Below are 15,069 nucleotides of genomic sequence, written 5' to 3' on the forward strand. Positions count from 1 at the left end.
ATAACTGCTAACATCTTTTTCATGAAGTATTATATCTAATGTGTGTCTGATGAATTTTTCTGATTAAAAAAACCTGCTTAACGAAGGATTATTGGATATTTTGGATTGGATATTTTTCAGACCCTTAGTTTCTGCTAAGAGAAGAAGGCCTGTTTGTAGAAATATTTTGTAGAAATGCTTTGTCAATTTAAAAGGAAGTGCAGAATTTTTTTTCTCCCATTATTGAAAGGAAATACTGGGCTTTCACTATAGGAATGCACCCTTAGAGAACATGGAAACAAAACAAAACAGGTAGAATGACAGGAATTTTCTAGAGGAACTGTAACTCTCATTTGTTCACACATTGCTCCCCTCCTGCTGACACCCTGAAAAATATACAGACTAAGGCTATATGAACATTTTCTGAAGCCAAATACAGCATAGACAGCCTGGAGCTCTGTGCCTAGAAAAAACTCAACAGCCAGGACTGGGAATAAAGAGTGAGGTGGTTTCCTTGAAAAGAATGGATGATGCTATGATTTACCAAGGAAGAACAAGAAGGAGTATGCTGAGCCATACTAGAGTAGCTCTGCTTGAAAATTGGTGACAACCATCTAAGAGAAGCTGATAAAAGATTTATTCTGTAAAACCAGCATGGGAGTGATTGAAACTATATACCCTTCCCTAATGAAGAATGTGATAAAAGGAAAGCATACTGTAAATCACAAAGGTACAGACTGGCAGATCAAATCTTCTTTTCTTAAAAAAAAATTATACCTAAAATTCCTCTTGTTGAATACCACAGAGAGGTAACCAAAATATAATATAAACTCTTTAAACAGATTTCTAGATTTTCTGTCCCTCTGAGTCTGGCATGTACATGATCCTGGAAGTTCAGGGTGAAGTTAAGTTTTCTTGTAAAATATTTATACCTAGGGTAGATTTGTATGTGTGTCATGGCCTTTCCACACATAGTTAAATATGATAAATTAAATTCCATGGTCTGTCAGTGTGATGTTTAGATGTGTCATGTATACTACATTTCCTTGATCTGAGAATTCAAAATTCTCATCTACAAATATAACAGGAGCAAAAGAAAAATTTAAAAAGCTCTTCTCTCCCTGTTATTAGTGATCATTTATACCACTGAATCCAACCTTTCCTTACTAGCCTTAGCTTCTTGCTTTTGCACTTCATACACTAATATTACTAGATCATAATACATCTTTTGAATTCTGTTTTATGCCCTTATTTTCTTTGTCCATATATCTTTTAATTTTTAATTTAATCACTTATATAACTATTTTTACCTGTTCCTTCTAATTTTTTCCCATTTATAATTTCAGAATTTTATTCTCAAAAGATTCCCATCTCAACTGACCTGACATTCCCTATTCAATTTTGGTTCATGAAATCCAACTTATACTGCATTTAAATCCTTTGAAATCTTGAATCTAAAAATCTAGTCTATATGTCCAAATGTTTCCAACTTTCCTCTTCTTCTCTTTTAGAAATTCTTACTTTTAATTATCACTTTCCTCTATGGTTTTCATAATTTCTTCTCCAATATCCAGTTTCTCTTTGTTGACAAGAATCAAATCCCAATTATAATTTCTCTTTGTTGCTTTTGAGAAAGGAAGTAATTAAGGCAAGATTAAAACTATTATCACCTGTTCTCTTTTGGCTGTGAGGTTCCAGGAGGTATGTGGATATTTGAAGTTTTAGTCCATATAGTCTACAATATACATCAATGTCAATATTCCTGTTTTTGCCTTTATAGAGAAACATTCCACCTTGATTTTTCTGTCTGGTTCCTATGTTCTATCGTGGGAGCATATCTTGTTAGTTTTTTAAGTTTTGTAGCCCTCCCTTGCTCCATCCTGTTTTGAATACATGTCATATTACAAGCATGAGTCTCATCCTACAAGTCTTAGTGAATCAGTGAATTCAGATTAATCTTCTTTCATTAGCCCATCTTGTCTGTTAGCCATATTTTATATTTTCTTGTAAATAAAAATTAAGCCATAGGTTATTTACATCTATGTTTTTTTATTTTTCTCTATTATTATACATTCCCAACTCTACAGAATTGTTGTAAATAAAAACTTTTATAAATTTTAAAATGCTTTACGAATGTTAGTATTCTCATCATTTTTCAGAAAGTAGGTAACCTGGATAAAGTGAATCTTTTTATAACCCTTTGGCAATATTTGCTGAAAATTTGAAATGCTTATTGTCCCATACATTTATATGCTATTTTTAATCAGTCATTGGTATAAAAGTCAATTTGAATTTCTTAAAACTTTTAATTATTTTAAAATTTAATATTTAAATATTTAAAGTTGTTTCTCATTTGCTACATTAAAATGCTATCATAAGTCTAGGGCTGGAAAGGATATTAAAAGTCTTATACCCCAATCCTCTTTTTCAGAGATAAAGAACATAGGCCCAGAGAGATTAAGTGAATTGCCCAGTATCACAACAGAAGAACTGAGATTTGGACCCAGGTTCTCTGACTCAAAATCAACTTTCACTGTACACACTTACTTTTAGTAAAACCTACTCTAATGAATAAAAAAGAATTATCTACAGTGATTTGATTAAATACATGACCATGAATATGCAAAAACATCCTCACCAGATCCTCACATAGTACAAATTTGTGGCTTTTAAACACTTAGTTATCTTCCTCCATGTTACTTTGGCTAAGTAATATAACCTCTCTGAATCTCAGTTTCTGTAACTGTAAATAGTAAGGGCCAACTTTGGAGTTCTTTTTCTCCTACAAATATATCATCCTATATTGGCAACACAGACTAGCAGACAGAAGGTCAGCATTAGATTCAAACCTGGATAGAAGTCCTAAGTATAACACATATTATTAATGTGAACTTGGGGAATTTATTACCTCTCATAGTTTGCAGGGAATTCCATAAGACTATACATTTCATACCAGTTGCTGATCAGTGTTAATGAGAGTAAATCACTGTCTCAAGGGTACCCAATACATATGAAATAAAAGATCCTAACCAAAAAAATAATTTATCCTAAGGGTGACTTATTCAGGGATTCCAAAAAAAAGAAATATGCTTTATATCATATTCATTTTTGAAAAAATGTAAGCTATATATATATATATACATAAGTATATATAATTATGATTTATGAAATTAATGTTTGTATTTTGTACAGGTAACAAATACTGGGTATTCAAGGATACCACTCTTCAACCAGGTTATCCACATGACTTAATAACACTTGGAAATGGAATTCCCCCTCATGGCATTGATTCTGCTATTTGGTGGGAAGATGTGGGGAAGACCTACTTCTTCAAGGGGGATAGGTAGGTATATATTTCACGTAATTTATTCCATCTATGCCTTTAAGTAATATATGAATCACTTTGAAGAAAGCGTTTATTTTATTTATTTGCATAATCATAGCACCACAAACTTACTCATTACTAGGAATCTGATTATGCATATGTAAACAAAAAAAGCCCTCTACAATTTGAGATATTTTCATACAATGCTATTTCAAAATTATTTTCTTAAGACCAATGAAAAAATACTAAGACTATCACATGAATACCATTTCACTATGGCTTTCATTTCAATTATATCTGCTTATTCCCTTAAAGTGAAAAAATTAGTATGTCTATTCCATATATGGGTTTCTCATTGAAATGACATTTCCTTAATAAAATTTCTTATCAATATATCTCTTTTTGTATTTTTATCCTTAGTCTTTTTTTTTATAATTGCATATATTCCTTAGGAATACTTTCCTTCATGACTTGAGAAAAAAAGGAATGATCTCTTTAGCCATAAAGTGCTATTTATTTAGTTTTCAGTAGGCAGGTAAGACCATAGCCAACCTACATATTATTGTAACAAATTCTTTTAGCTTATAATATGATTTTCCTTTAGTGTTACATTCCTTTACGTGACTTGCCATTTGCTTTTTCATTTTATGTTATTGCTGACTTCATGTTTATGAGGGAAAAAAGCATTTATTGGACATTACAAATTTGAGCTTTTCACTTCCCTTCTCTCTGGACCCTAGTATCACCTCTATAATGAAGGGTTTGTACTAAATTACTTCTAAGATTCTTTCCAGAGCTAAATTTGAGATTTTTTTTTCATCCTACTTAGCGTAAGTGATGGTGATGATAATCACAATAGCCTGACAGATAGGAAACTAGCTTCCTCGTTCTGTTCACATCTTGAAAAAAATCACTTGCTTTCTCTGGAGTTTCTTTGCTTTTTCTGTATAATGAGAGACATGATGAACTCTAAGGTCCCAGTCTGTTCTAACTCATAAATACTTGTGAACTTAATATACATAGTGGGTCATAAACAACCACATGTCTGGGCTAAGAGTGATGATAAATTACTTTTAGGCAGAGAATAACATTTGATATTAAAAACTGGCAGTTAAATTATTATGAATATGCTGCTCCATGTTATTCTTAATTATTGCTGCATGACAGACCCAGGTAAACAATATTTCCATCATATGAGTGAAATAAAGTAATTTTGACTTAAATCCTTACCGAACCAGGATCAGTTCTACCTTCATGTAAGATAACAGGACTTCCTTGTGCAAAATAATTCATTGAATCAAAACTATTGTATGAGGAAAAGTAAAAAACTAAGTAATATTTCCCAATGCTTAAAACAGAAAGTATTTCAATTGTAATTGATTGGAAACAGTTGGTCTCTACTGGGAACAAAAAAAATCCTATAATTTGTCTCCTGCAGTTCACAAAGTTTATTTCAAAATTTATTCTTAGTTACTTGTTTTGTACTTTCATATTCCTAAGAAAATAAGTAGGAATCCAACTTTACTCAACAATGGCAAAAAACTTAAGAGATATTAAATCATAGTCTTCAAGTCAAGACCTTCATAAAAATGTACTTAGCAAAGCAATAAAATGAAAGAACCATCCAAAGAAATTTCTATTGATGGGGAAGTTGCTACTTAAAGCCATAAGACACATAATGACGCCCAGCAGGACATAAGTGCAATACAGTATGGAAGCAGAAGAATGAGGAACATGAGTCTTGCTGAGATAATTGAGCTATAACAAGATATTGACCACCAGTGGGAGTAAATCCATATCCCACTAAGCTTCTCAGGACGTATTATTTATAATGTTTTTTCCCCCTTAATGGATTTTTAGACTTTAATTCCCCTGCTGATTTTAATTGCATAACTGTGCCCATTCAGGACTAGGTGCAGTATTGTGTTAGATCTTTGCTAGAAGGGGGTGAAATGAAAAAGATTTGAGGGACCTCTGAGGGGACAGTATAGAGCACCTTGTGAGAAGGGGACTATATCTGTGTGAATTGCTTAGCATATGCATCAGCATTTAAAATGAAACCTTTTAAATCGTGATTAAAAATTATTATTTGGGTACAGAGGGAGAAATTACTATCCACATATGCAAAAAAGTCATGATTTTCTCATTTTTATTGTTTTGGATCCCATGGATTCAGTGTATAAGCTTAAGTATAGCTTATTTTTAGTTAGCAAAAATCAGTGCACAGTATACACCTGGAATAAGTCTAAATTCAGTAACTAGGGGTACAGTAGGCATTTAGATTATTTCATATTTATATAGCCACATGTTTGTGTTTCTTCAGCTGGTATTATTGAGCTCAGATCTTGAATCAATAATCAGAGATTCTGTATGCTTTATTTAAAAAGCATATCTCAATTAAGCAGTATAACTTTTGATATTACATTTGTCTTTTGAAACTCTGTTTACATGTTTGATTTTATTTGTTATTAAAAAAAACTTAAAAGGAGAATAAAAAATATGACATTATTAAAATCTCTAAAAGATTGTGTGGATTTTCCTATCTAGATCATAGAGATTTCCCAGAGTTTTTATAGCTAATCATTCTATTTAAGTCAGGATTCAAACCCTGATCCTTAGATTCCAAATCCAGAGAACTTTCAATTGTACTACAGTGTCTATCATTAAATAATACTCCTTGTAACTGGTAGGTCATTCAGTTCCAAATCAACCTGTAACATTATATTATTACTATTATTATCACATCTTTCATTTTTTAAACAAAGACAACTAGAATCTGTCAGATACTTTGCAGAATTATATATAAACTCTGTTTACAATATTCCATTTTCTAATCCCAACCTAATATCTGCATCAAAAAGGGAAATGAGTCTTTGATGGCACTACTTGTTCTTAGTGAACTCATGCTGACCCTTTGTGGTTGCCATCCTTTCTCTAGATATTAATTTACCCATGAGAAATAAGAAATGCAAAAAAAAAATTTGTTCAGGAGTCAAAGTCACCATCATTCACCCATATTTTGAAAATTCTATTCTACATCTTTTTTTAATCACTTCCACATTTATTATTCTCTATTCCTGTCACACCTCTCTTGTTCTCTGTGGTCTGAGAAGGATCTCTGAATTTGGCTTACCTATTGCACGTGACATTTTCAGTACTCTAGAATGTAACTTGTTCTGCAGTTATAAATTGAAATCATCATGATGAGTTAGACAATCCCTTATGATATCCTTACTTACTTTGGATTTTATTTTTCTATTTGCCTTTTTTATTCTTCAATTCAATACAATACAATGCATATTTTTAAGTGCCTACTATGTGCCAAGTACTGCACTAGGTGCTGGGGATATAAATAAGAAAAAAAAGACAATTCCCATTCTCAAGGAAGGTGAAAAGCAGAAGGGGAAGCCGCCAAAGGGTACTCAGGATGGAAGCATAAGATTACATACATTCAAAATGAAGCAGAGCTGCTTATGGAAAATATTTCCCTAGAAAGTTTTGAGCCTTCTGGAAAGGAAGACTTTGGGAAAAGTTTAATGGTCTAAGCTCTGGTCCTCTCATCAGAGAGGAAAGGCAACTGAGGGAGTTGAGAAGGTGATGAGTACCCAAAGCCGAGTCAGTGTTTTTAGTGATGAGATCTCAGGTGATCAGCTTATCCTGGGAGAGGCATAATGTCCCATGGAGTCAAAACAAAACAGGGTCTGTCCTTCAAAGATTATTTACCTTAGCACAGAAACCTAAACCAAAACAAGAATTGAATAGTTCTGTCTTTTCTGTTACCTGTCAAAGTCCCATTTCTCCTGTCTCTTCATTGATCTTCTTCCTCAAAAGTAGTGGTTAAAAAGGAAAACAAAACCTTTTTGTTTGTAGCACTCATTCCTAGCATTAACTCATCTTGAGTTTTAACCCTTTTGGTACTACCTTTATTTTGTTATCTGTCCTTGTTTCTATCATCTATACATGCTTATGTTTTAACATTTATTCTTCCCAATTACATATAAAAACATTTTTTTTTAATTTTGAGTTCAGAGGAGCCAAGATAGCAGCATAGAAGCAGGACGACACTCTGTGCTCCCCCCATAACCACCTCAAATGCCTATAAAACTGACTCTAAACAAAATTTAGAGCTGCAGAACCCACAGAGTGACAGAGAGAAACAAACCGCCCACTGAAAACAGGCTGGCAGACTGGCAAGAAGGGTCCATTGAAGCATGCTGGGAGCAGAGCCCAGCCCCGCATGACCATATGGTTTTAGCACCAAGGTGGTCCAACCAGCCATGGCTGGAGGAACTTTAAGAGAGTGGATCACCAAGATCTCTGGTGATTTCCAGAATTATCAACCCATAAAAGCCAAAGACAAAGTGAGAGGTCAGTGGACTTTGGGAACAGTGGGTCCCAAAGCAATGGCATGGCTGCTTCAGAGCTCCTGGCCTGCAGATTGTAGTGGGACCAAGCAACCATTCTGAGGGGTAATCGCTCTTGCTTTAACCTGCTTGGATCTGGATTGCTGTCTAGGGTGGTGGTCCTGGGGTGGGTGACCAAGTGCCAGAGTGTGTGGAGGCTTTAGAGAGGTCACCCAACTAATAGTGCTGGCAGCTGTGAAAACCCTGACAATTTGGGACAAAGCTCTTCTCTCTGGAAGCAGAGTTTTACTGTGGTCAAAAGCTCAAAAGTCCAGTAATTGAGTGGCAATATGAGCAAGCAAAGAAAGAAAAGCAATCTGAGTTTGAATTCCTTTTGGGGGGACAAAAAGGATCAAAACATGGAACAGGAGGAAGAAAACAAAAGTCAATACTCCTGCACCAAAAGCTTCCAAGAGTATGAACTGGTTATAGGCCACAGAGGAGGTGAAGAAGGATTTTGAAAACCAAATAAGAGAAGTGGAAGAAAAATTGGGAAGAGAAATGAGAATGATGCAAGAAAATCATGAAAAGAGAGTCAACAACCTGACTGAAGAAAATAACACCTTAAAAAACAGACTAACTCAAATGGCAAAAGAGGCTCAAAAAACCAATGAGGAGAAGAATACCTTAAAAAGCTGAATTTGCCAGATGGAAAGAGAATCTCAAAAGCTCAGTAAAGAGAACCATTGCTTCAGAATTAGATTGGAGCAAATGAAAGCTAGTAACTTTATGAGAAATCAAGATACTTTTAAACAGATCCAAAGGAATGAAAAAAAAAAAAATAGAAGACAATGTGAAAAATCTCATTGGAAAAACCATTGACCTGGAAAATAGATCCAGGAGAGATAATTTAAAAATTATTGGACTACCTGAAAGCAATGATCAAAAAAAAAAAACCTAGAAATAATCCTTCAAAAAAATTCTCAAGGAAAAATTCCCTGATATTTTAGAACAAGAGGGCAAAATAGAGGTTGAAAGAATCCACTGATCACCTCCTGAAAAAGATCCCAAAAAGAAAACTCCTAGGAATACTATAGCCAGGTTCTAGAGTTCCCAGATCAAAGAGAAAATTTTACAAGCAGCCAGGAAGAAACAATTTAAATATTGTGGAAACAAAATCAGGATAACATAGGATCTGTCAGCTTCTACGTTGAGGGATCAAATGTCTTGGAATATGATATCCTGGAGGTCATAGGAGCTGGGATTAAAACCAAGAATCACCTACCCAGCAAAACTGAGTATCATGTTTCAGGGGGAAATATGGTCATTCAGTGGAATAGAGGACTTTCAAGCATTCTTGATGAAAAAAACCAGAGTTGAATAGAAAATTTGATATTCAGATACAAGAAGCAAGGGAAGCATGAGAAGGTAAGTAAACAGGAAAAAGAAATCATAAGGAACTTATCAAAGTTGAACTATTTACATTCTTACAAAGACAAATGATAAATGTAATTTATAAAACTTTTCTCAGGATGAGAATAGTTGAAGGGAATATAAATATGTGTATATACATATATATGTATACATATACATATACATATATGCATATGTCTATATAGGAGGATATATGGGCATATGAATACATATGTGAGTGTGTATATATATTTGTACAGGTATACATAGACAGAGGGCACAGAATCAGTTGAATAAGAAGAGATGATACTTAAAAGGTGAAATTGAGAGGTGAGAGAGGAATATAATGAGAGGAGATGGGGAGAGACAGAATGGGGTAAATTATACCATATAGAAGAGGCAATGGAAAATTGTTACAATGGAAGGGAAGAACAGGAAGTCCAAATGGAAGGGGTCAACCTTACTCTCATTGAATTTGGCTTGGGGAGGGAATGGCATACACTCTAAATAGGGTATCTTGCCCTACAGGAGAGAAGGGCGGAAAGGGATGAGAGAGGGGATCATGTAGGGAAAGGAATTTGGAAGCACACACTCTTGAAAAGGAACAGGGTCAAAGTAGAGAATAGAACAAGTGGGGGGCAGGATAGGATGGAGGGAAATATAGTCAATCTTTCACAACATATCCACTATGGAAATGTTTTCTGTAGCTACACATGTACAGCCTATATTGAATTGCTTATCTTCCCAGTATGGATGGGTGATAAGGGAGGAAGGGATATAATCTGAAATCCAAAGTTTTAAAATAAAATGTTTAATATGTGTATATATATATATATATATATATATATATGTATATGTATATTCATGTAACTGGGAAATATGTTATACAGGCACTGGGGTATAGAGATCCATCTTGCCCTACTGGAATGTTGGAGGGGGAAAGGGAGGGGATATAGGAGAGAGCAGATTGGGGGAGAGGGTGTTCAGTGGGATAGCTGTTTTGGGGTGGTGGGTAGGGGAATGACGAGGAAAAAATTATAACTCAAAATCTCGTGGAAATGAATGATGTAAACTAAAAATAAACCAAATTTAATTTTAAAAATTTAAAAAATAAAAATTAAAAATAAATGAGTTCTAACTTATCTTTTTCCCTACATCCTCTTTTCTCTCCCTTAGATGGTAAGCAATTTGATATAATTTATGTAAGTACAATCATGTAAAACATTTCCACATTTGCCATGTTGGGAAAGAACACAGACAAAACAAAAGTACAAAAAAAGTTTAAATAGTATGCTTTGATCTGCATTCAGACTCTATCAGTCCTTTGTGTGGAGGTGGATAGCATTTGTCATCATGAATATTTTGGAATCTTTTCCCTGTTTACCTTCTCTTGCTTCTTGTATCTCAATGTCAAATTTTCTATTCAACTCAGGGTTTTCATCAAGAATGCTTGAAAGTCCTCTATTCCATTGAATAACCATGTTTTCCCCTGAAACATGATACTCAATTTCACTGGCTAGGAGATTCTTGGTTTTAATCCCAGCTCATTTGAACTCTGGAATATCAAATTCCAAGCCCTTTGATCCCTCAGTGTAGAAGCTTCCAGATCATGAGTTATCCTGATTGTGTTTCCACAATATTCAAATTGTTTCTTCCTGGCTGCTTGTAATATTCTCTCCTTGTTCTGGGAATTTTGGGACCTGGCTATAATATTCCTAGGAGTTTTCTTTTTGGGATCTTTTTGAGGAGGTGATTGGTGAATTTTTTCAACCTCTATTTTGCCCTCTGTTTCTAAAACATCAGGGCAGTTTTCCTTGAGAATTTCATGGAGGATGACTTCTAGGTTCTTTATTTGATCATAGCTTTCAGGTACTTCAGTAATTTTAAAATTATCTCTCCTGGAGCTCTTTTACAGGTCAATGGTTTTTCCAATGAGATATTTCACATTGCCTTCTATTCTTTCATTAGTTTGGATCTGTTTAACAGCATCTTGATTTCTCATAATCTCATTAGCTTCCATTTGCTCCAATCTAATTCTGAAGGAATGATTCTCCTCAGTGAGGTTTTGAGATTCTTTTTCCATCTGGCAAATTCAACTTTTTAAGGCATTCTTCTCCTCATTGCCTTTTTAAGCCTCTTTTGTCATTTCAGTTAATCTGTTTTTTAAGGTGTTATTTTCCTCAGTCAGGCTGTTGATTGTCATTTCATAATTTTCTTGCATCTTTCTCATTTCTCTTCCCAATTTTTTGTCCACTTCTCTTATCTGCTTCTTAAGGTCCTCTATGGCTTGAAACCAGCTCATATTTTTCTTGAAAGTTTTTGGTGTAGGAGTTCTGACTTCACTGTCTTCCTCCTGGTTCATGCTTTGATCCTTTTTGTCCCCAAAACAGGAGTCTAATGTTGGGTTGCTCTGCTTGGTTTACTTCCTTTGCCTGGTCATGTCACCACTCAGTCACTTGATCTCTGGGCTTTTTGCCACAGTGGGACTCTGCCACCAGACAAGGTAGCTTCATTCCAAATGCTAGGATTTTTTCAGCTGCCCTCTGTGCAGCCTTCACTTGCTCTGGCAAGCTGGTCACACACCCCAGGACCTCCACCCTAGTCCACAATCCAGCTCCAAGCAGGTTAAAGCAAGAGCGAACACCCCTCAGACTGGTCGCTTGATCCCATTCTGCAGGCCAGAAGCTGAAGCTGCCATGAGGTGGCCTCTGAGCTGCAGCCCTCAGCAGCTTCTTGCCCTGGGGGCAAAAGCTGAGGCACTCCTACCTACTGTGTCCCAAAGTCCATACTGTACTGACCTCTCACTTTGTCCTTAGCATCTATGTCTTGATATTTCTGGATCGCCACAGCTGCTAGTGATCCGGAGTCCCTCAAGCTGGTGTTTGCTCAGGCCTGCCCTGGGGCTAAAACCTCAATATGGGGCTGGGCTCCACTCCCAGAGCCCTGCACTGGCCAATTCCTGCAGGCCTGCTAAGCTCTCCTCAGCGGGAGGTTAGCTTCTTTGTGTAATTTTGTGGGTTCTGTAGCCCAAAAGTTTGTGTAGAGTCCCCTTTTACATGAATTTGACAATTGTATTAGATTAAAAACACTTAGCAAAAAACTAGCCGTGTGTCCTTGGGCAAGTCACTTAATCCCAATTACCCTACCTTCCCCCTCCAAAAAGCAAAAAGAAAAAAATATATTAAAAAAAACCATATACCACAACTTGTTCAGCTATTCCCTAATATATACACATCCTCTCAGTTTCCAATTCTTTGCCACCACAAAAAGAGCTGCTATATGTTTTTTTTTTGTACAAATAGATTATCTTCCCTGTAGAATATAGGTGATGTACAGTTTTATAACCCTGTGGTCATAGTTCCAAATTGCTCTCCAGAATGGTCGGATCATTTCACATCTCCATGTTGGTATATTAGTGTCCCAATTTTTACCATATTCCTTCCAACATTTATAGTTTTTTCTTTCCTGTCATATTAAAAAAAGCTGATAGATGTGATGTGGTAACTCAGAGTTATTTTAATTTGTATTGCTCTAATTAATAGTAATACAGAGCATTTTTTCATGTGAGTATAAACAACTTTGATTTCTTCATCTTAAACTACCTGTTCATATCCTTTGACTATTGATATTTGGGGGAATAATTTGTATTATAAATTTGATTCATTTCTTTATATATTTGAGAACTGAGTCCTTTATCAGAGATACTTGCTTTTAAAAATATACCCTAGCTTTCTACTTTCCTTTTAATCTTGGTTGCATTGGTTTTATTTGTATAAAAGCTTTTTTAATTTAATATCTACACTATCCATTTTACATTTCATAATGTTCTCTATCTCATTTGCTCATAAATTTTTCCCTTTTCCAAAGATCTGATAGGTAAACTATTTCATGCTCCTCTAATATGCTCATAGTGTCACACTTTATTTCTAGATCATGTACTTGTTTTGTCCTTATCTTGGTATATGGTGTAAAATATTGATCTATACCTAGTTATCTTCCATAATACTGTTTTCTAATTTTCCCAGAAGTTTTTGCTGAAGAGTGAATTCTTGTCCCCAGTGCTAGAGTCTTTGGGTTTATCAAACAGTAAATTATTATGGTCATTTACTACTGTGTGTGGTGTATCTAATCCATTGCTGCATCATACAAATTTTGGTATGTTGTCTCATTGTTATCATCGTCTTTAATGAAATTATTGATTTCTTCTATGATTTGTTCTTTGACTCACTCATTCTTGAGGATTAGATTATGTAGTTTCCAATTAATTTTAATGCATCTTTCCATGCCCCTTTATTGAATGTACTTTCATTGCTTTATGATATGAAAAGGATGCATTTAATATTTCTACTTTTCTGCATTTGATTGTGAGGTTTTTATGCCCTTATGCATGGTCACTTTTTGAGTTGATGCCATGTACCACTGAAAAAAAAAGTATATTTCTTTCTATTCCTTTTAAATTTTCTCCAGAAATCTATAATATTTAACTTTTATAAAATTGTATTTACCTCCTTAATTCCTTTCTTGTTTGCTTTTTGGTTGGATATGTTTTGTGACAAGAAAGTTGAGGTCCCCCACGAGTATAGTTTTGCTATTTCCCCCTGTAACTCAGTTAGCTTTTCCTTTAAAAATGTGAATGCCATACCATTTGGTGCATATATGTTTAGTACTGATATTACTTCATTGTCTATGGTACCATTTAGGAAGGTGTAGTTTCCTTCCTTATCTCTTTTAATTAGATACATTTTTGCTTTTGCTTTTCCAAGATTGTGATTGCTACCCCTGATTTTTTTACTTCAGTTGAAGCATAAGAAACTCTGTTTCAGTGCCTTATGCCTATATTATGTTATATATATTATATATATATATATATTTATGTTATATCTCTGGTTCAAATGTCTTTCTTGTAAACAACTTATTGTAGGATTCTGGTTTTTATCCACTTAGCTATCCGCTTATGTTTTATGTGTGAGCTCATCCCATTCACATTCACAGTTAGGATTACTAGCTGTGCACTTCCCTCTATTATATTTTTCTCTGTTTCTCCTCATCCTCCTCCTCCTCCTCCTTCTCCCCTCCTCTTCCTCTTCCTCTCCTCTTTCTCCTCCTCCCCCTCTGCCTTTTCTCTCTGTCTCCCTCTGTCTGTCTCTCTGCCTGTCTGTCTGTGTCTCTCTGTCTATCTGTCTGTCTCTCTAAGTCGTGGACTCTGTCTCTCTCTTTCCTTTGACCCCACCCATCCTCACCAGTGTTTTGCTTTTGACCACCACCTCTCCCAATCTGCTCTCCCTTCTATCAGCCTCCCTTTTTATTCCATCCCCTCTTATTTCTTTCTATGATAAGGTAGATTTCTGTACTCAAATGAATGTGTATGTTATTCCCTCTTTGAGCCAATTTCAGTGTATATAAGGTTCAATCATTTCCCATCATTCACCCACCTGTATATTTTCTTCCACTGTAATAGGTCTTCTATAACTCTTTCTATGAAAAAATTTACTCCATTCTACCTCTCCATTCTCTTTTCTTCCAGTGTAGCCTTCTTTCTCATGCCTTATTTTTTTAGGGGATGGGGAGTGTCATTTTATCCTCATCATCTTATACCCACATCTTCTAGGTATACAACTTCTAACTGACCTAATAATTATAATGTTCTTAAGAGTTACAAGTATTATCTTCCCATGTAGTAATGCAAACTCTTTATAGCCTTATTGAATTCATTATAAATGTGTTCTCTTTTTTATTTACCTTTTTATGCTTCTCTTACATCCTGTATTTGAAAATCAGATTTTCTATTCAGCTCTGGTCTTTTCATCAGGAATGATTGAAAGTCCTATGTTTCATTAAATGTCCATTCCCCCCTCCATTTTTATAGTATTTATACCCTTATACATGGTCAGTTTTTGAGTAGGTTCCATGTACCACCAAGAAAAAAAAGTATATTTCTTTCTATTCCTGTTCATTTTTCTCCAGAGATCTGTCTAATCCTAGTTTGATCTTCTCTGTCACCATAGAAAC

At 34.9% G+C, this 15,069-nt stretch overlaps 1 protein-coding gene across 2 annotated transcripts in view; it reads left to right on the top strand.

The window, feature by feature from the left end:
* MMP16 (matrix metallopeptidase 16) overlaps window positions 1-15,069 on the top strand; it is a 433,355-nt gene that overhangs the window by 399,924 nt on the left and 18,362 nt on the right. For both annotated transcript variants that reach the window (XR_011168087.1, XM_069086690.1), the window contains exon 8: window positions 3,172-3,322. Coding sequence is in view for 1 of the 2 variants with exons in the window: in XM_069086690.1 (XP_068942791.1) it covers window positions 3,172-3,322 (151 nt within the window). In the remaining variant the exon portion in view is untranslated. The remainder of the gene's footprint in view (window positions 1-3,171; window positions 3,323-15,069) is intronic.

The sequence above is a fragment of the Petaurus breviceps genome, unplaced genomic scaffold (assembly GCF_028583685.1).
Source record: "Petaurus breviceps papuanus isolate PSGF00001 unplaced genomic scaffold, PetGlider_PUasm1.0 179, whole genome shotgun sequence".
In the NCBI taxonomy this organism is placed as follows: domain Eukaryota; kingdom Metazoa; phylum Chordata; class Mammalia; order Diprotodontia; family Petauridae; genus Petaurus; species Petaurus breviceps.